The following is a 22,980-nucleotide window of genomic DNA, read 5'->3' as shown; positions in this document are numbered from 1 at the left end:
ATGTGATTTCCGGAGAATTTTGTTCGGGACCTTGAAACCCGAAAAACCGTGTATTATACACTTCAATTTGAGCCGTTCAGAGCTCTCTAGGACTCTGTTTCTTTTTCTCCTGGTTTTTCAATCACGCGTCCGAGGTCATTTCAAGAGTTAACCTATTCGATTTAAGCCTCAAATAACGAGCATTAATACATTTTTCACGATTATCAGAGGTTCGACGAATGCCGGTTTATGGCATACCGGCACCCCCAAATATCTTCCGTTGCTACTCAAATTTTCTATGGCCGCTTTATCTAACCCGAGGAACTTTCTATGTGATTTCCGGAGAATTTTGTTTCGAGACCCCGGAATACCGAAAAACCGTGTATTATACACTTCAATTTGAGCCGTTCGGGAGGTCGACGGACCCTGTTTCTTTTTCTCCTGTTTTTTCGATCCACGCGTCCGAGGTCATTTCAGAAGTTAACCTATTCTATTCAGCCTCAAATAACGAGCATTAATCCATTTTTCGCGATTATCCGAGGTTCGTCGAATGCTGGTTTATGGCATACCGGCATCCCCAAATGTCTTCCGTTGCTACTCAAATTTTCCGTGGCCGCTTTATCTAACCCGAGGAACTTTTTATGTGCTTTCCGGAGAATTTTGTTCCGGAACCCTGGAATCCCGAAAAACCGTGTATTATACCACTTCAATTTGAGCCGTTCGGGAGGTCGTACCGGACCCTTTTTCTTTTTCTCCCGGTTTTTAATCACGCGTCCGAGGTCATTTTGAAGTTAACCTATTCGATTGACCTCAAATAACGACCATTAATCCGTTTTTAGCGATTATCCGAGGTTCGTCGAATGCTGGTTTATGGCATACCGGCACACCCAAATGTCTTCTGTTGCTACTCAAATTTAGCGTGGCCGCTTTATTTGACCCGAGGAACTTTCTATGTGATTTCCGGAGAATTTTGTTCCGGGACCCTGGAAACCCGAAAAACCGTGTATTATACCACTTCAATTTGAGCCGTTCGGGAGCTCGTACCGGACTCTGTTTCTTTTTCTCCTGGTTTTTCAATCACGCGTCCGAGGTCATTTCAGGAGTTAACCTATTCGATTCAGCCTCAAATAACGAGCATTAAACGAGCATTAATCCATTTTTCACGATTATCCGAGGTTCGACGAATGCCGGTTTATGGCATACCGGCACCCCCAAATATCTTCCGTTGCTACTCAAATTTTCTATGGCCGCTTTATCTAACCCGAGGAACTTTCTATGTGATTTCCGGAGAATTTTGTTCTGAGACCCTGGAATCCCGAAAAACCGTGTATTATACACTTCAATTTGAGCCGTTCGGGAGGTCGTACCGGACCCTGTTTCTTTTTCTCCCGGTTTTCAATCACGCGTCCGAGGTCATTTTGAAGTTAACCTATTCTATTCAAACCTCAAATAACGAGCATTAATCCATTTTTCGCGATTATCCGAGGTTCGTCGAATGCTGGTTTATGGCATACCGGCACCCCCAAATGTCTTTCGTTGCTACTCAAATTTTGCGTGACCGCTTTATCTGACCCGAGAAACTTTCTATGTGATTTCCGGAGAATATTGTTCCGGGACCCTGGAATCCCGAAAAACCGTGTATTATACACTTCAATTTGAGCCGTTCGGGAGGTCGACAGGACCTGTTTCTTTTTCTCCCGGTTTTCAATCACGCTTCCGAGGTCATTTGAAGGTAACCTATTCCATTCACCTCAAATAACGAGCATTAATCCATTTTTCGCGATTATCCGAGGTTCGTCGAATGCTGGTTTATGGCATACCGGCACCCCCAAATGTCTTCCGTTGCTACTCAAATTTTGCGTGCCCGCTTTATCTGACCCGATGAACTTTCTATGTGATTTCCGGAGAATTTTGTTCCGGAACCCTGGAATCCCGAAAAACCGTGTATTATACACTTTAATTTGAGCCGTTCGGGAGGTCGTACCGGACCCTGTTTCTTTTTCTCCCGGTTTTTTAATCACGCGACCGAGGTCATTTCAGAAGTTAACCTATTCGATTCAGCGTCAAATAACGACCATTAATCCGTTTTTCGCGATTATCCGAGGTTCGTCGAATGCTGGTTTATGGCATACCGGCACACCCAAATGTCTTCCGTTGCTACTCAAATTTAGCGTGGCAGCTTTATATGACCCGAGGAACTTTATATGTGATTTCCGGAGAATTTTGTTCCGGGACCCTGGAAACCCGAAAACCGTGTATTATACACTTCAATTTGAGCCGTTCGGGAGCTCGTACCAGACTCTGTTTCTTTTTTTCTTGGTTTTTCAATCACGCGTCCGAGGTCATTTCAGGAGTTAACCTATTCGATTCAGCCTCAAATAACGAGCATTAATCCATTTTTCACGATTATCCGAGGTTCGACGAATGCCGGTTTATGGCATACCGGCACCCCCAAATGTCTTCCGTTGCTAATCAAATTTTGCGTGGCCGCTTTATCTGACCCGAGAACTTTCTATGTGATTTCCAGAGAATTTTTTTCCGGGACCCTGTAATCTCGAAAAACCGTATATTAACATTCAATTGAAGCCGTTTCGGAGGTCGTACTGGACCCAGTTTCTTTTTCTCCCGGTTTTTCAATCACGCGTCCGAGGTCATTTTAGGAGTTAACCTATTCGATTCAGCCTCAAATAACGAGCATTAAACGAGCATTAACCCATTTTTTACGATAATCCGAGGCTATTTCACGAGTAAACCTATTTGATTAAGCCTCAAATAACGAGCATTAATCCATTTTTCGCGATTATACGAGGTTCGACGAATGCTGGTTTCTGGCATACCGGCACCCCAAATGTCTTCCGTTGCTACTCAAATTTTCCGTGGCCGCTTTATCTGACCCGAGGAACTTTCTATGTGATTTCCGGAGAATTTTGTTCCGGGACCCTGGAATCCCGAAAAACCGTGTATTATACACTTCAATTTGAGCCGTTCGGGAGGTCGTACCGGACCCTGTTTCTTTTTCTCCCGGTTTTTCAATCACGCGTCCGAGGTCATTTCAGAAGTTAACCTATTCTATTCAGCCTCAAATAACTAGCATTAATCCATTTTTCGCGATTATCCGAGGTTCGTCGAATGCTGGTTTATGGCATACCGGCACCCCCAAATGTCTTCCGTTGCTACTCAAATTTTGCGTGGCCGCTTTATCTGGCCCGAGGAACTTTCTATGTGATTTCTGGAGAATTTTGTTCCGGGACCCTGGAATCCCGAAAAACCGTGTGTTATACACTTCAATTTGAGCCGTTCGGGAGGTCGTACCGGACACTGTTTCTTTTTCTCCCTGTTTTTTAATCACGCGTCCGAGGTCATTTCAGAAGTTAACCTATTCGATTCAGCCTCAAATAACGACCATTAATCCGTTTCTCGCGATTATCCGAGGTTCGTCGAATGCTGGTTTATGGCATACCGGCACACACAAATGTCTTCCGTTGCTACTAAAATTTAGAGTGGCCGCTTTATCTGACCCGAGGAACTTACTATGTGATTTCCGGAGAATTTTGTTTCGGGACCCAGGAATCCCGAAAAACCGTGTATTATACACTTCAATTTGAGCGGTTTGGGAGGTCGTACCGGACTCTGTTTCTTTTTCTCCTGTTTTTCAATCACGCGCCTGAGGTCATTTCAGGAGTTAACCTATTCGATTCAGCCTCAAATAACGAGCATTAATCCATTTTTCACGATTATTCGAGGTTCGACGAATGCCGGTTTATGGCATACCGGCACCCACAAATGTCTTCCGTTGCTACTCAAATTTTGCATGGCCGCTTTATCTGACCCGAGGAACTTTCAATGTGATTTCCAGAGATTTTTTTTCCGGGACCCTGTAATCCCGAATCACCGAGTATTAACATTCAATTTAAGCCGTTCGGGAGGTCGTACAGGACCCTGTTTCTTTTTCTCCCGATTTTTCAATCACGCGTCCGAGGTCATTTTAGGAGTTAACCTATTCGATTCAGCCTCAAATAACGAGCATTAAACGAGCATTAACCCATTTTTCACGATAATCCGAGGCTATTTCACGAGTAAACCTATTTGATTAAGCCTCAAATAACGAGCATTAATCCTTTTTTCGCGATAATCAAAGGTTCGACGAATGCTGGTTTGTGGCATACCGGCACCCCCAAATGTCTTCCGTTGCTACTCAAATTTTCCGTGGCCGCTTTACCTGACCCGAGGAACTTTCTATGTGATTTCCGGAGAATTTTGTTCCGGAACCCTGAAATCCCGAAAAACCGTGTATTATACACTTTAATTTCAGCCGTTCGGGAGGTCGCACGGACCTGTTTCTATTTCTCCCGGTTTTTAATCACGCGTCCGAGGTCATTTCAGAAGTTAACCTATTCGATTCAGCCTCAAATAACGACCATTAATCCGTTTTTAGCGATTATCCGAGGTTCGTCGAATGCTGGTTTATGGCATACCGGCCCACCCAAATGTCTTCCGTTTCTACTCAAATTTAGCGTGGCCGCTTTATCTGACCCGAGAAACTTTCTATGTGATTTCCGGAGAATTTTGTTCCGGGACCCTAGAAACCCGAAAAACCGTGTATTATACATTTCAATTTGAGCCGTTCGGGAGCTCGTACCGGACCCTGTTTCTTTTTCTCCTGGTTTTCAATCACGCGTCCGAGGTCATTTCAGGAGTTAACCTATTCGATTCAGCCTCAAATAGCATTAATCCATTTTTCACGATTATCCGAGGTTCGACGAATGCCGGTTTATGGCATACCGGCACCCCCAAATGTCTTCCGTTGCTACTCAAATTTTGCGTGGCCGCTTTATCTGACCCGAGAACTTTCTATGTGATTTCCAGAGAATTTTTTTCCGGGACCCTGTAATCTCGAAAAACCGTATATTAACATTCAATTGAAGCCGTTTCGGAGGTCGTACTGGACCCAGTTTCTTTTTCTCCCGGTTTTTCAATCACGCGTCCGAGGTCATTTTAGGAGTTAACCTATTCGATTCAGCCTCAAATAACGAGCATTAAACGAGCATTAACCCATTTTTTACGATAATCCGAGGCTATTTCACGAGTAAACCTATTTGATTAAGCCTCAAATAACGAGCATTAATCCATTTTTCGCGATTATACGAGGTTCGACGAATCTTGGTTTTCGCATACCGGCACCCCAAAATGTCTTCCGTTGCTACTCAAATTTTGCGTGGCCGCTTTATCCGACCCGAGGAACTTTCTATGTGATTTCCGGAGAATTTTGTTCCGGAACCCCGGAATCCCGAAAACCGTGTATTATACACTTCAATTTGAGCCGTTCGGGAGGTCGTACCGGACCCTGTTTCTTTTTCTCCCGGTTTTTCAATCACGCGTCCGAGGTCATTTCAGAAGTTAACCTATTCTATTCAGCCTCAAATAACTAGCATTAATCCATTTTTCGCGATTATCCGAGGTTAGTCGAATCTTTGGTTTATGGCATACCCGCACCCCCAAATGTCTTCCGTTGCTACTCAAATTTTGGGTGGCCGCTTTATCCGCCCGAGGAACTTTCTATGTGATTTCGGAGAATTTTGTTCCGGGACCCGGAATCCCGAAAAACCGTGTGTTATACACTTCAATTTGAGCCGTTCGGGAGGTAAACGGACACTCGTTTATTTTTCTCCCGTTTTTTAATCACGCGTCCGAGGTCATTTCAGGATTTAACCTATTCGATTGACCTCAAATAACGACCATTAATCCGTTTTTCGCGATTATCCGAGGTTCGTCGAATGCTGGTTTATGGCATACCGGCACACACAAATGTCTTCCGTTGCTACTAAAATTTAGAGTGGCCGCTTTATCTGACTCGAGGAACTTACTATGTGATTTCCGGAGAATTTTGTTTCGGGACCCAGGAATCCCGAAAAACCGTGTATTATACACTTCAATTTGAGCCGTTTGGGAGGTCGTACCGGACTCTGTTTCTTTTTCTCCTGTTTTTCAATCACGCGTCCGAGGTCATTTCAGGAGTTAACCTATTCGATTCAGCCTCAAATAACGAGCATTAATCCATTTTTCACGATTATTCGAGGTTCGACGAATGCCGGTTTATGGCATACCGGCACCCACAAATGTCTTCCGTTGCTACTCAAATTTTGCATGGCCGCTTTATCTGACCCGAGGAACTTTCAATGTGATTTCCAGAGATTTTTTTTCCGGGACCCTGTAATCCCGAATCACCGTGTATTAACATTCAATTTAAGCCGTTCGGGAGGTCGTACAGGACCCTGTTTCTTTTTCTCCTGATTTTTCAATCACGCGTCCGAGGTCATTTTAGGAGTTAACCTATTCGATTCAGCCTCAAATAACGAGCATTAAACGAGCATTAACCCATTTTTCACGATAATCCGAGGCTATTTCACGAGTAAACCTATTTGATTAAGCCTCAAATAACGAGCATTAATCCTTTTTTCGCGATAATCAAAGGTTCGACGAATGCTGGTTTGTGGCATACCGGCACCCCCAAATGTCTTCCGTTGCTACTCAAATTTTCCGTGGCCGCTTTACCTGACCCGAGGAACTTTCTATGTGATTTCCGGAGAATTTTGTTCCGGAACCCTGAAATCCCGAAAAACCGTGTATTATACACTTTAATTTGAGCCGTTCGGGAGGTCGTACCGGACCCTGTTTCTATTTCTCCCGGTTTTTTAATCACGCGTCCGAGGTCATTTCAGAAGTTAACCTATTCGATTCAGCCTCAAATAACGACCATTAATCCGTTTTTAGCGATTATCCGAGGTTCGTCGAATGCTGGTTTATGGCATACCGGCACACCCAAATGTCTTCCATTGCTACTCAAATTTAGCGTGGCCGCTTTATCTGACCCGAGGAACTTTCTATGTGATTTCCGGAGAATTTTGTTTCGGGACCCTGGAAACCCGAAAACCGTGTATTATACACTTTAATTTTAGCCGTTCGGGAGCTCGTACCGGACTCTGTTTCTTTTTCTCCTGGTTTTCAATCACGCGTCCGAGGTCATTTCAGGAGTTAACCTATTCGATTCAGCCTCAAATAACGAGCATTAATCCATTTTTCACGATTATCCGAGGTTCGACGAATGCCGATTTATGGCATACCGACGCCCCCAAATGTCTTCCGTTGTTACTCAAATTTTGCGTGGCCGCTTTATCTGACCCGAGGAACTTTCTATGTGATTTCAAGAGAATTTTTTTCCGGGACCCTGTAATCCCGAAAAACCGTGTATTAACATTCAATTTAAGCCGTTTCGGAGGTCGTACTGGACCCAGTTTCTTTTTCTCCCGGTTTTTCAATCACGCGTCCGAGGTCATTTTAGGAGTTAACCTATTCGATTCAGCCTCAAATAACGAGCATTAAACGAGCATTAACCCATTTTTCACGATAATCCGAGGCTATTTCACGAGTAAACCTATTTGATTAAGCCTCAAATAATGAGCATTAATCCATTTTTCGCGATTATACGAGGTTCGACGAATGCTGGTTTATGGCATACCGGCACCCCCAAATGTCTTCCATTGCTACTCAAATTTTTTGTGGACGCTTTATCTGACCCGAGGAACTTTCTATGTGATTTCCGGAGAATTTTGTTCCAGGACCCTGGAATCCCGAAAAACCGTGTATTATACACTTCAATTTGAGCCGTTCGGGAGGTCGTACCGGACCCTGTTTCTTTTTCTCCCGGTTTTTCAATCACGCGTCCGAGGTCATTTCAGGAGTTAACCTATTCGATTCAGCCTCAAATAACGAGCATTAATCCATTTTTCACGATTATCCGAGGTTCGACGAATGCCGATTTATGGCATACCGACGCCCCCAAATGTCTTCCGTTGTTACTCAAATTTTGCGTGGCCGCTTTATCTGACCCGAGGAACTTTCTATGTGATTTCAAGAGAATTTTTTTCCGGGACCCTGTAATCCCGAAAAACCGTGTATTAACATTCAATTTAAGCCGTTTCGGAGGTCGTACTGGACCCAGTTTCTTTTTCTCCCGGTTTTTCAATCACGCGTCCGAGGTCATTTTAGGAGTTAACCTATTCGATTCAGCCTCAAATAACGAGCATTAAACGAGCATTAACCCATTTTTCACGATAATCCGAGGCTATTTCACGAGTAAACCTATTTGATTAAGCCTCAAATAATGAGCATTAATCCATTTTTCGCGATTATACGAGGTTCGACGAATGCTGGTTTATGGCATACCGGCACCCCCAAATGTCTTCCATTGCTACTCAAATTTTCCGTGGCCGCTTTATCTGACCCGAGGAACTTTCTATGTGATTTATGGAGAATTTTGTTCCGGGACCCTGGAATCCCGAAAAACCGTGTATTATACACTTCAATTTGAGCCGTTCGGGAGGTCGTACCGGACCTTGTTTCTTTTTCTCCCGGTTTTTTAATCACGCGCCCGAGGTCATTTCAGAAGTTAACCTATTCGATTCAGCCTCAAATAACGACCATTAATCCGGTATTCGCGATTATTCGAGGTTCGTCGAATGCTGGTTTATGGCATACCGACACACCCAAATTTCTTCCGTTGCTACTCAAATTTAGCGTGGCCCCTTTATCTGACCCGAGGAATTATCTAGGTGATTTCCGGAGAATTTTGTTCCGGGACCCTGGAAACCCGAAAAACCGTGTATTATACACTTCAATTTGAGCCGTTCGAGAGGTCGTACCGGACTTTGTTTCTTTTTCTCCTAGTTTTTCAATCACGCGTCCGAGGTCATTTCAGGAGTTAACCTATTTGATTCAGCCTCAAATAACGAGCATTAATCCATTTTTCACGATTATCCGAGGTTCGACGAATGCCTGTTTATGGCATACCGGCACCCCCAAATGTCTTCCGTTGCTACTCAAATTTTGCGTGGCCTCTTTATCTGACCCGAGGAACTTTCTATGTGATTTCCAGGAAATTTTTTTCCGGGACCCTGTAATCCCGAAAAACCGTGTATTAACATTCAATTTAAGCCATTTGGGAGGTCGTACTGGACCCAGTTTCTCTTTCTCCCGGTTCTTCAATCACGCGTCCGAGGTCATTTTAGGAGTTAACCTATTCGATTCAGCCTCAAATAACGAGCATTAACCCATTTTTCACGATAATCTGAGGCTATTTCACGAGTAAACCTATTTGATTAAGCCTCAAATAACGAGCATTAATCCATTTTTCGCGATTATCCGAGGTTCGACGAATGATGTTTTATGGCATACTGGCACCCCCAAATGTCTTCCGCTGCTACTCACATTTTTCGTGGTTGCTTTATCTGACCCGAGGAACTTTCTATGTGATTTCCGGAGAATTTTGTTCCGGGACCCTGGAATCCTGAAAAACCGTGTATTATACACTTCAATTTGAGCCGTTCGAGAGGTCTTACCGGACCCTGTTTCTTTTTCTCCCGGTTTTTCAATCACGCGCCCGAATTCATTTCAGGAGTTAACCTATTCGATTCGGCATCAAATAACGAGCATTAAACGAGCATTAATCCATTTTTCACGATTATCCGAGGTTATTTCAGGAGTAAACCTATTTGATTCAGCCTCAAATAACGAGCATTAATCCATTTTTCGCGATTATCCGAGGTTCGACGAATGCTGGTTTATGGCATACCGGCACCCCCAAATGTCTTCCGATGCTGCTCACATTTTGCGTGGTTGCTTTATCTGGCCCGAGGAACTTTCTATACGATTTCCGGAGAATTTTGTTCCGAGAACCTGGAATCCCGAAAAACCGTGTATATTCAATTTGAGCCGTTCGGGAGGTCGTACAGGACCCTGTTTCTTTTTCTCCCGATTTTTCAATCACGCGTCCGAGGTCATTTTAGGAGTTAACCTATTCGATTCAGCCTCAAATAACGAGCATTAAACAAGCATTAACCCATTTTTCACGATAATCCGAGGCTGTTTCACGAGTAAACCTATTTGATTAAGCCTCAAATAACGAGAATTAATCCATTTTTCGCAATTATCCGAGGTTCGACGAATGCTGGTTTATGGCATACCGGCACCCCCAAATGTCTTCCGCTGCTACTCACATTTTGCGTGAATGCTTTATCTGACCCGAGGAACTTTCTATGTGATTTCCGGAGAATTTTGTTCCGGGACCCTGGAATCCCGAAAAACCGTGTATTATACACTTCAATTTGAGCCGTTCGGAAGGTCGTACAGGACCCTGTTTCTTTTTCTCCCGGTTTTTCAATCACGCGTCCGAGGTCATTTCAAGAGTTAACCTATTCGATTCAGCCTCAAATAACGAGCATTACTCCATTTTTCACGATTATCCGAGGTTGTTTCAGGAGTAAACCTATTTAATTTAGCCTCAAATAACGAGAATTAATCCATTTTTCGCGATTATCCGAGATTCGACGAATGCTGGTTTATGACATACCGGAACCCCCAAATGTCTTCCGTTGCTGCTCAAATTTTGCGTGGCCGCTTTATCTGATCCGAGAAACTTTCTATTTGATTTCTAGAGAATTTTGTTCCGGGACCCTGGAATCCCGAAAAACCGTGTAATATACACTTCAATTTGAGCCGTTCGGGAGGTCGTACCGGACCCTGTTTCTTTTTCTCCCGGTTTTTTAATCACGCGTCCGAGGTCATTTCAGGAGTTAACCTATTTGATTCAGCCTCAAATAACGAGCATTAATCCATTTTTCACGATTATCCGAGGTTCGACGAATGGCTGTTTATGGCATACCGGCACCCCCAAATGTCTTCCGTTGCTACTCAAATTTTGCGTGGCCTCTTTATCTGACCCGAGGAACTTTCTATGTGATTTCCAGGAAATTTTTTTCCGGGACCCTCTAATCCCGAAAAACCGTGTATTAACATTCAATTTAAGCCATTTTGGAGGTCGTACTGGACCCACTTTCTCTTTCTCCCGGTTCTTCAATCACGCATCCGAGGTCATTTTAGGAGTTAACCTATTCGATTCAGCCTCAAATAACGAGCATTAAACGAGCATTAACCCATTTTTCACGATAATTTGAGGCTATTTCACGAGTAAACCTATTTGATTAAGCCTCAAATAACGAGCATTAATCCATTTTTCGCGATTATCCGAGGTTCGACGAATGCTGCTTTATGGGATACCGGCACCCCCAAATGTCTTCCGTTGCTACTCAAATTTTCCATGGCCGCTTTATCTGACCCGAGAAACTTTCTATGTGATTTCCGGAGAATTTTGTTCCGGGACCCTAGAAACCCGAAAAACCGTGTATTATACACTTCAATTTGAGCCGTTCGAGAGGTCGTACCGGACTCTGTTTCTTTTTCTCCTGGTTTTTCAATCACGCGTCCGAGGTCATTTCAGGAGTTAACCTATTTGATTCAGCCTCAAATAACGAGCATTAATCCATTTTTCACGATTATCCGAGGTTCGACGAATGCCTGTTTATGGCATACCGGCACCCCCAAATGTCTTCCGTTGCTACTCAAATTTTGCGTGGCCTCTTTATCTGACCCGAGGAACTTTCTATGTGATTTCCAGGAAATTTTTTTCCGGGACCCTCTAATCCCGAAAAACCGTGTATTAACATTCAATTTAAGCCATTTGGGAGGTCGTACTGGACCCAGTTTCTCTTTCTCCCGGTTCTTCAATCACGCATCCGAGGTCATTTTAGGAGTTAACCTATTTGATTCAGCCTCAAATAACGAGCATTAAACGAGCATTAACCCATTTTTCACGATAATTTGAGGCTATTTCACGAGTAAACCTATTTGATTAAGCCTCAAATAACGAGCATTAATCCATTTTTCGCGATTATCCGAGGTTCGACGAATGCTGCTTTATGGGATACCGGCACCCCCAAATGTCTTCCGTTGCTACTCAAATTTTCCATGGCCGGTTTATCTGACCCGAGAAACTTTCTATGTGATTTCCGGAGAATTTTGTTCTGGGACCCTAGAAACCCGAAAAACCGTGTATTATACACTTCAATTTGAGCCGTTCGAGAGGTCGTACCGGACTCTGTTTCTTTTTCTCCTGGTTTTTCAATCACGCGTCCGAGGTCATTTCAGGAGTTAACCTATTTGATTCAGCCTCAAATAACGAGCATTAATCCATTTTTCACGATTATCCGAGGTTCGACGAATGCCTGTTTATGGCATACCGGCACCCCCAAATGTCTTCCGTTGCTACTCAAATTTTGCGTGGCCTCTTTATCTGACCCGAGGAACTTTCTATGTGATTTCCAGGAAATTTTTTTCCGAGACCCTGTAATCCCGAAAAACCGTGTATTAACATTCAATTTAAGCCATTTGGGAGGTCGTACTGGACCCAGTTTCTCTTTCTCCTGGTTCTTCAATCACGCGTCCGAGGTCATTTTAGGAGTTAACCTATTCGATTCAGCCTCAAATAACTAGCATTAAACGAGCATTAACCCATTTTTCACGATAATCTGAGGCTATTTCACGAGTAAACCTATTTGATTAAGCCTCAAATAACGAGCATTAATCCATTTTTCACGATTATCCGAGGTTCGACGAATCTTTGGTTTATGGCATCGGCACCCCCAAATGTCTTCCGCTACTCACATTTTTCGTGGTTGCTTTATCGACCGAGGAACTTTCTATGTGATTTCGGAGAATTTTGTTCGGGACCCCGGAATCTGAAAAACCGTGTATTATACACTTCAATTTGAGCCGTTCGGGAGGTCGTACCGGACCCCTGTTTCTTTTCTCCGGTTTTTCAATCACGCGCCGAATTCATTTCAGGAGTTAACCTATTCGATTCGGCATCAAATAACGAGCATTAAACGAGCATTAATCCATTTTTCACGATTATCCGAGGTTATTTCAGGAGTAAACCTATTTGATTCAGCCTCAAATAACGAGCATTAATCCATTTTTCGCGATTATCCGAGGTTCGACGAATGCTGGTTTATGGCATACCGGCACCCCCAAATGTCTTCCGATGCTGCTCACATTTTGCGTGGTTGCTTTATCTGGCCCGAGGAACTTTCTATGCGATTTTCGGAGAATTTCGTTCCGAGAACCTGGAATCCCGAAAAACCGTGTATATTCAATTTGAGCCCGTTCGGGAGGTCGTACAAGACCCTGTTTCTTTTTCTCCCGATTTTTCAATCACGCGTCCGAGGTCATTTTAGGAGTTAACCTATTCGATTCAGCCTCAAATAACGAGCATTAACCCATTTTTCACGATAATCCGAGGCTGTTTCACGAGTAAACCTATTTGATTAAGCCTCAAATAACGAGCATTAATCCATTTTTCGCGATTATCCGAGGTTCGACGAATGCTGGTTTATGGCATACCGGCACCCCCAAATGTCTTCCGCTGCTGCTACTCACATTTTGTATGGTTGCTTTATCTGACCCGAGGAACTTTCTATGTGATTTCCGGAGAATTTTGTTCCGGGACCCTGGAATCCCGAAAAACCGTGTATTATACACTTCAATTTGAGCCGTTCGGGAGGTCGTACAGGACCCTGTTTCTTTTTCTCCCGGTTTTTCAATCACGCGTCCGAGGTCATTTCAGGAGTTAACCTATTCGATTCAGCCTCAAATAACGAGCATTAAACGAGCATTAATCTATTTTTCACGATTATCCGAGGTTCGACGAATGCCGGTTTATGGCATACCGACACCCCCAAATGTCTTCCGTTGCTACTCAAATTTTGCGTGGCCGCTTTATCTAACCCGAGAAACTTTCTATGTAATTTCCGGAGAATTTTGTTCCGGGACTCTGGAATCCTAAAAAACCATGTATTATACACTTCAATTTGAGCGTTCGAGGTAAATGGGACCGTTTTTTTCTCCCGGTTTTTCAATCACGCGTCCGAGGTCATTTTAGGAGTTAACCTATTCGATTCAGCCGCATTAAACGGGCATTAATCCATTTTTCAGGATTATCCGAGGTTCGAAGAATTCTGGTTTATGGCATACCGGCACCCCCAAATGTATTCCGTTGCTCCTCAAATTTTGCGTGGCCGCTTTATCTGACCCGAGGAACTTTCTATGTGATTTCCGGAGAATTTTGTTATAGGACCCTGGAATCCCGAAAAACCGTATATTCCTTTTTCTAATGATACTCTACCTCATCCGTTCCATTCATTTGTTTACATTTACTCTAAATACTAAAGAGAGAGAGAGGGGGAGGGGGGGGGGAAAGGTCCTTGACAGTGAATAATAATGGATACAGGAATATAAAATTGAAGTACCTGTTTAAAACATTTGTAAAATATAAAATAAATAAAATACTAAAATATAAAATGGATAAATAAATGATCGAAGTAATAATACATGAGGTAGAAACATAACTTGATATATTGGACCAAATCCATGAGGACGCGGGAATTGTTACACATAAGAATAAGATCACAATTTACTTCGTAGTATAATACAATCATTTCGCCCAACAAAAAAGACCGTTTCTAATTAAAGACTTGCTACTAGCTGGAGTATGAACTTGTCTTTTGTCCGACTTGGTTGATATTTTGTGGTACCAAACATATTCAAATAAGATAATAAATTGAAATTAATGTATTTTAATAGCATGTTTGATTTGTAAACTTCTTTTAATACTTTATTCTAATAAAGGGTTTGTTCAAGAATCAAGAATCAGAATGTTAATTAAGTTACAATAGAGCTTTAATTGATGCCTAATGTCATGCATTTTCAAATGAAAAATATGTTAAGATTATTGTTATGCACAACAGAAAAACATGTTAAAATGGAGTAATACATGAGTGAATAAATTATAAAATGTGCTGGTATAAATAGGTATTATATGAGTGAATGAATCATAATTCTCAGGTTTATTTTTTTATGAAAGTTATTTGTCTTTAAAATGGTACTTAAATAACAAGAAATTTACTAAACTAAGGTCCTATTTTTTCTAACTTAAGTTCAACTCATTTTAATTCAGTTCAGTTCAGTTTAATTCCAATTTTATTCAAATTATTTTCAAAATTTATCAAAACACCTTGCAATTTGATGATACGAATTTCACAATTATTACAACACACTTTTTTCCTAAGCAACTAATTAATCATAAAAACAATTTTATAATCTCATCCATAGTCAAAAGGCACCTACATGGTCAAGAACCAATATTCATTTCTTAACATATAACAAGAACTAGTCAACCACCTCAACCTTCCTCCTCCAACATTCCAAAAAACTCACCAAATCACACCAATTTCATTAAGAACCTTCCTCTAAAGACTAAACAACTAACATAAAAAAACAATAAACAACTAATAATCCTTATTCATTCATTTTCTATATATACTTCCTCTAAAAACCTCACAATTTCCAATAATCCCACAATTATTCCTCCCTTCTCACTACAAGAAACGCATCAGTTACCGTCTAAAAAATATCGACTGATCTTGTAGTGTCTTAAGAAAAACCAACCTAAAAATGACAAGATTATTTACAAAAAACCTTGTAAAATTGTCATTAATTATCCAAATAATTATATCATTATGTTTAACCACAACAAATGCACAAACATGCAAAGGTTTCACCTTCCCAAACAACAAATTATTTGCAACATGTAATGATCTCCCCGTCCTCAACTCCTACCTATATTGGACATATAACACCACGACCGGGACAGCCGATATTGCGTTCCGTGCCACCGGGGTTTCCCCGTCTTCAAATTGGGTTGCGTGGGCGCTTAATCCTACGGGTCAAGGTATGGCTGGGGCTCAAGCTTTGGTGGCACTCCAAGGCACAGGTACTGCTATGCGTTTTTACACTTCTAATGTACTGGGGCCCCAAATTTCCACTCTTCAACAAAGTAACTTGAGCTTTCAGGTTTGTTCTGAAACTCAGTATCACCCGTTAACATGATCTGTTGTTTTACGATTGCGTTTTATTTGGAAATTATATGGGAATATTTTTATTTTCTAAGATTATTGTAGAATTTAATTATTTTGGTTGGTTGTTTTTATTTTCATCCATTATGTTTATTGAATAAATAATTTAATAATTCATATGATTGACAACCCAAAAAAGCAATACTTAATGAAATTAAATTAAATTTTGCATCATTTATCTAATACTCCCTCATATTCTAAATAACTGTCTTATTTGTCATTTTCGTCTATTCACATAACTGTCCCATTTGCCATATTTGGACATGGTTTTTTACTTTCCTACCTTTAATTCATTTCTTTATTTACCACCCCAACCACCCATAACCCATCATATTCAATACTTTTCATTATTTAACTCATATATTCTTACCTCTATACAATAATTTTTATTATTTTAACTATATTCCTTAATTTTCGTGTCATTGTCCAAATGAGACACATATTCAGAATATGAGGGAGTACTAATTAATAACGAAATCTCAATACTCACGTATTATAGCGTATGAACATAATATTCGATCATAAGGTACCTTGCATGTTGTTTACGTCCCAATCAATTATTTATCTTTGATCAAAATAATCTTTATAAAAAAAATAAAAAAATAAATGAATCAGAGGGAGGAAGTATATACTCCTATAATCCTATATTCATGCTTTTCTGGTCCTTAAAGGCCCTTCCCATGCATTAGCTAGTAGATAACAACTGATCGAGACAGATCAAATATTCTACACTTGTAGTAGTAACAATTAAGAATTAGTAGGAGTAAATCTTACATAAACAACCACCAAATTATTAGTTTATTAATTATACTAGTTGCTAAAAAAGTCGTATTATATTGCTGATATTTTATCGTCCGACCTTGTGGAAGCATTTAACTAATAAATAATATTCCTCTTTCCAAAAGAAAAAAGTCGTATTGTATTGATGTAGATGTATATGGATATATTGGTCAAATTTGTACATAAAAATTTAATATCACAATCAAATCCACCTTATACTACTAGGAAAAATTCTTGGGTACACCCGGTGTACAAGATTATCGTACACCCTAACCAATGATAAACCTTTAATCATATTTCACTTAGATTTCGCTTTATTATTTATGGAGAGTGTGGTTAATTCTAATATTCTTATTGGCTAGGGTGTACAGTGACGTGGTGCACCGGGTGTACCTAAGAATTTTTCTACTACTAGTCTTTACGCGTCACAATACAATTATACGTAAAAAAATGCTAACTACTACGAACTAGTGGTTCGTTTGTATCTAGAAACTCGTTTACTTGGTCATCACCTCACACTTTTATCTACCAGGATCGTGATAGTAATAAATGAGTGTTTATTGTAAAACGGTTTTACTATATAATTTGTCGTCGACGATTATCTTAACCCTTGTATGATACGAATAGGTGAGCGGATTATTGGCAACAAGCAGCAGTACCGAAATTATAATTTTTGCGACGATAAAACCGCCAACGACAACCGTAAACCAGGTATGGCAAGTGGGCCCAGTTTCAGGTGGTAATCCGGCGGCCCATCCACAAAGTGGGCCCAATATTCAGTCTACTGGCACCATTGATTTCCTAACTGGACAATCTACTTCTAATTCTGATGGTGGGTCCCGACAAAGGAGGAAGAATGTAAGTTTTAACTAACTAAACCTCTTTGCTTACAATTTAAGTTTATAAATGATTACAGGTCTCGAGTTCGATTCAGTATTATAATGTTATCGATAATGTGGTAGTGTTAGAAATTTTATTAGTTTTGTCATATCATTTGGCGAAAAAATTCAATAGGGGCGAACGTGTTAAATCATAAGTTGAATTTTTAGAAAATTTAACTAAAATTTGGAAGGTGAGCGTTTCTGCTAGCCCCCTTGCTCAAGCACTGTTTGATCGGTATTATATCAAAATTTAGACCGAACATGTTGATAAGAGTAACAAATACATAATGTCACATGTGAGTCATGTTCGATTGTTGACACAAGAGTCACATTTCGCATTTCTTGCGTTTTTACTTAAATTAAATTTAGCATGTTATATAGTCAATTTCACATTTATTTTCATTTTTATATCTTGTGACTTATGAGGGTACGAATCAGTGGTGGATCTAGGAATTTCGAACGTGCATCCGCCGGTGTCTATGATCATGACATTGTGTTTTAAGAAGATGTGAAACGTACGCAATGACATTTTCGTATTCTATGATCTTAATAGAGTTTGACGTATGCATGAGTAGGTGTGGACTATTTTGATTTTTGAACGTGTGGAAAGTTGCCACATTCAATGTTTTTGTATACACTACGTATTATTGTTTACTACAAGTCTACAACTACTTTTTGCTATGTAATATCGTACAATTCAAATAACTACACATTACACATACCCGATGTTAAGAATATCGAGAGTTAGCTCGAGTGATAAGAACAAGAGTTAGTTCAAGCTATTTTCCAGTAATATCAAACCAATATCGCGATTTATTAAGAGTATTTATATATCACTGTTCGACGATCTTATATGAAAATTGGAGTTTATGTGACGATAATTATTATTAGGAGAAAATATTTGAAAAGAATTCAATCTCTAGATTAGCTTTATCTATATTTAGGATAGGCAAATTCTCATTTCAGAAGGGTGGTATCTGTCTGAAATTAAAACTGATCAATGTGATCATTTTATGTTTTACGTAAATATTTTCTGATACAAAGTTACCTTCAGTTTATTACTCAGTAAAAAATTGCAATTTAATTATAACATTTTATCATTAAATGGTTATTTTTAATTATAAAATGGTAATACTTTTCTCGTCATCTTAAATTAAATCCGTCTCAAGGAAGCTTGTTGTTTAGGATATTGCTTTGTGTAAGTTATAAGCTAACCATGCATAATGGGGTGTTTATTTTGACATGACTTGATCATGAAGATTATTATGTAATGTTAGGTGAGCATATGCATAACCACTCCCTAATGTAAACAACAAAAAAGGTGATCTTATTTTGGTTAGTTGTTGAGTCTTTTTCTTATGAACGACCAAACACATGTAAAAGAATGATAGAGATAGCTAAACAATCAAGAATCTATTTGTTCAACAACTCTTGTAGTTCTAAAATGCATGTAGCTAGTTTAAATTGTAAAATAAAACATGAATTTGACTTGTATTAAATTGTAATTGTTTGATGAATAAGATAGTCCAATCTCCCATTAGGTTGCTATAAAGGAGACATTTTAACAACGAATCAACGCTATCAAAGATGTCTTGCCTAGTGGTTAATTATATGGTATAGTAGGCAATAGGTCCCAGGTCACCCCTCGCCATGACCCGACCACCCTGAATTTTATACTGCCCTTATAGCTCATTTGACAAAACAAAAAAAAACGAATTAATGTTGATTTTCAATTACGTGTTTTTTCTAACATCAAAAATCTTTATGAGAAAAAGATTTTCAAGATTTTCTCATTACATATGGTAAAATGAGTCTATATTTCAATTTTTATGAGCAATACTTAATAGCACACGTTAGAAAATTGTACTCAAACGGTTATAAAACGAGAATGTTAAAGTGAAGGCAATTTGATTTAATACATCGACGATTATGTGTTAGTAAATATATGTAATTATTGAGTTTAAACCTTTATAATAAATTACTTAAATTGATGTAATTATCATCATCAAAAGTGTTAGATAATATGTAATCGAGTTTAAACCTTTACAAATTAATTGAATTGATGTAATTATATTTATCGATAATAATCGTGATTAATTGATTAATGCAGACACATGGTGTGCTAAATGCAATAAGTTGGGGAACCTTGATGCCATTAGGAGCCATAATAGCAAGATATCTAAGGGTGTTTAAATCAGCAGATCCAGCATGGTTTTATATGCACATAGTATGTCAATGCTCGGCCTATATTCTTGGAGTTCTTTGGTTGGGGTTTGGGTGCAAACTCGGTAGTGAATCGGTCGGGATTGCTTACCAACCTCATCGTAACATTGGGATCGCTCTCTTTTGTCTGGCTACCCTTCAGGTTACTTCTTTCGTCTCATTTACATTGTCTTATTTATCTTATGATCATAATACGCTCCTTTTAATATATTTAAAAAAAATCTCCGTTATTCTTTATATGTCGTTCTAGTTAGCGGGTCTATTTAGAAAAACAATCTTTAATGTACAATATCAACATTCTTACAAGGTCGTTATCGATCGTACTGCAACCATAAGATTATAGTAATTTTTAGTTGGTCAATATAAGTTCTTGATCAAGTATGTTGACATTTAACATTAATATTGGCGGCTAGTAACTTGGTCAAATGTTTGACCACAAATACGTGGATATTTTATTTTTATTTCGTTTTTCTAAGGTGCGACTTATAAGAACATGGAAAGAAAACATTGACTATTAAAAAAAATCGTTTTATTTTATAAAAATCTTTTAAACTAATTCTCCGTAACTAATATGCTATTTAATTAACTTTGTAAATTATTATATTAATTAGCCTAATATATTTTCATGTAAGAGTAAATACATATCATTTTGTAAATTTAAAGATTTGTTTGTCTAAAGTGATCGTTTTTTTTATTACAAAATGACCAATTTTTTTTAAAAAAAAAATGGTCACTTTTTAATCTAAAACGGTCAAAATTTATCATAAAATGATCAATTTTCATTCGTCAAACCATACGTTGTTTATATTGTAATCAACCAATTTCATAAAAACTTTTGTAAGGAGTATGTTATTCTAAAATCTGACATCGACATTTTCGACATGAATTATTACAGGTATTTGCATTATTTCTTCGAACCCATAAGGATAGCAAATACAGAATATATTGGAACGTCTACCATCACGCAACCGGATACTCGGTCATAATCCTAAGCGTAATCAACATATACAAGGGTTTTGACATTTTAGAGCCTCTAAAGAAATGGAAGACGACATACACCGCGATCATCATCATTTTGGGAGTCATCGCGCTTTTGTTGGAGGCGTTTACATGGGCCGTCGTCTTAAAGAGGAAGAAAAACAACTCCGATAAACATGATCACCATGCTAACGGAGCTAACGGACATTCTAATGGATCTAATCCATTTGGACACGGTGTTTAAACGTAACGTAACATATTGTGTATATCGTCATGTTATAAATTACTCGTATCATTTTCGTAGTGTTTTTTTCCTTTAGGTTGTATTATAATTTCAGGAATTTTGCTTTTTTCGATTGGTTAATTGATACGATTTGATAGTTTATGCTTTTTTTTTTTCCGGTGTGGAGATAGAATAATTATTCGGCGAGCTATAGTAAATTTATTGATTTATTGAGCATATTTGTGCATCTCCCGGCAAGCTTGGTCGTGTCGATTTTTTTTTTTTTTTTTTTTTTTCTTCAGAGAAGGTAACTAGCTCGTATTCAAGATATGCACAGTGACAACAGGCTTGAGTTAGGTCTAGGTTTATTCGCGGGTTTAAGATAGATTTTATAAATAAATTTATTTTCAATTATTACATAAAATGGATTTATCATAAGATGTTATTTTCGTATGTACATGAATTGTATTAACCTTGGTAAAACTAATTTTAGGATAATCTATAAACCTATTTCAAAAACATAAATTGTTGTGTAAGACTTAATTTTAGGTAAGACTGGCCCGATAATACTAAGCCCAACGAAATTACTTAGTAAAAATATGAAATTCAGAATAACTTTGGGTATACTACGCAAATGATTGACACGGAGAGAATAATTAGTTGGCATGTCTTACAATTAAGACCATAAAAATGTAGAATCATTGAATATGATAAGCAAATTACATCAAAATATACACAACAATGTGAAAACCACAAATACTACTATGCAACCTGCTGTACAAGAGCATTGTACAACCATCATAAATTTAATCGAGCTTTTATAACTTTTGATTTATATTTAAATTTTTTTATGTCAAAATTAAAATCTTGTTGAGCTTATATATACTATTCTTGAATTTCATTATAATTTTTTAAAATCAATATTTTTATAATGGAGCTTAAGTTCTTTCTAATAAAGTTCGTAATGTATAGGTCTAAGTTCAAATAATTCAATATAAAGCTCGGATTCTTTACTATACAACCAATACAACTGGTTGTATAGTCTACTTACTGAAAACACCCATCAAACTAAGTCACATTAATTGAGGTTAATACATAAAAAAACCTATATAAATGTATGTTTAATCCAAAATGCCTGTTTGAGTCGTGATCGAGATAGTTCGTACACATGAGTCGTGATTATGGTCCAAAACCGTCTATGAAAAGTGAAAAAAAATGTAAACCCAAACTAAGAACAGTTACGGAAACCCAGGTAAAGAAACGATGTGGTAAATCTATAGACGCAAGTCGCTATATTTAGCGTGCATTGAGTAAATTCTTGGACATGAATACTAATATAATAGCCGGAAAGAATCAACCCTCTTTTTAGTATTACTAGGATGCGCGCCGTCCCCCAAGTTATTTTAATCATTTACGTTTCAAATGCATAGTAGCGAATCTTGATTTGGTTTGGTTTTCTATACATTTTGATTGGCGATCACAATGAAATTCTTGTCGTTATAATTCTTTGGAAATTTGAATCGATTGCAAACAAGATCACATTTGTAAATATTTCGTATCTAACTTTGTTGGGAGCATAAATATACGATATGGTTCGGTTGTCTGTACATGTTGAGTGTCGATCACAATGTAACTCTTGTTGTTATATTATTTGATTGGTTGAATCGATTGCAAACAAAATTATTACAATTTGTAAATAATTTGTATTTAACTTTGTTGAGCATGAATATCCGAATATAACTACACTTTTTGCTTAGATGGTTAACTGTTAAAGAACACAATTACATGGAATACATAAGACATTAGTATTTATATTATACTTTGCGAAATAACGTAAACATCACACCTCCTCCTACCATTCCTCCTAATGTTAATCGCTCATCTCCCCTTAGCCCTCCTTACTCCTCTTCTTCCTTCTCCCTTTCCCCAACCCTCCCCACCCTTCTACTTCGTCATCCTCTTTATCTCCCTATTTTCTCTTCAACGCCGTTACATCCTAAATCACCTTCTCTTCGTCAACCTCGTAGTCCTCCTTTCCTTTTCCCTTTCTCCT

At 38.9% G+C, this 22,980-nt stretch overlaps 1 protein-coding gene across 1 annotated transcript; it reads left to right on the top strand.

Annotated features, from left to right (window-relative positions):
• Window positions 1–15,118: 15,118 nt before the first annotated feature.
• Window positions 15,119–21,164, top strand: LOC141610760 (cytochrome b561 and DOMON domain-containing protein At5g47530-like). Its single transcript, XM_074429015.1, has 4 exons — window positions 15,119–15,780; window positions 17,250–17,480; window positions 19,614–19,868; window positions 20,622–21,164. The coding sequence occupies exons 1-4, from the start codon at window positions 15,382–15,384 to the stop codon at window positions 20,946–20,948; spliced, it is 1,212 nt and encodes a 403-aa protein (XP_074285116.1). The 5' UTR covers window positions 15,119–15,381; the 3' UTR covers window positions 20,949–21,164.
• The last annotated feature ends 1,816 nt before the right edge of the window (window positions 21,165–22,980 follow it).

The sequence above is a fragment of the Silene latifolia genome, chromosome 11, assembly GCF_048544455.1.
Source record: "Silene latifolia isolate original U9 population chromosome 11, ASM4854445v1, whole genome shotgun sequence".
Taxonomy (NCBI): Eukaryota; Viridiplantae; Streptophyta; class Magnoliopsida; order Caryophyllales; family Caryophyllaceae; genus Silene; species Silene latifolia.
This window is presented reverse-complemented; position numbering and strand designations above follow the sequence as displayed.

Excerpts from the sequence above, each read along its gene's own strand:
- LOC141610760 (XM_074429015.1), top strand. The coding sequence starts at position 15,382 with ATGACAAGATTATTTACAAAAAACCTTGTAAAATTGTCATTAATTATC. Across the intron at positions 17,481-19,613 it reads CCCGACAAAGGAGGAAGAAT|ACACATGGTGTGCTAAATGC; the intron begins GTAAGTTTTAAC and ends TGATTAATGCAG. Across the intron at positions 19,869-20,621 it reads TTTGTCTGGCTACCCTTCAG|GTATTTGCATTATTTCTTCG; the intron begins GTTACTTCTTTC and ends GAATTATTACAG.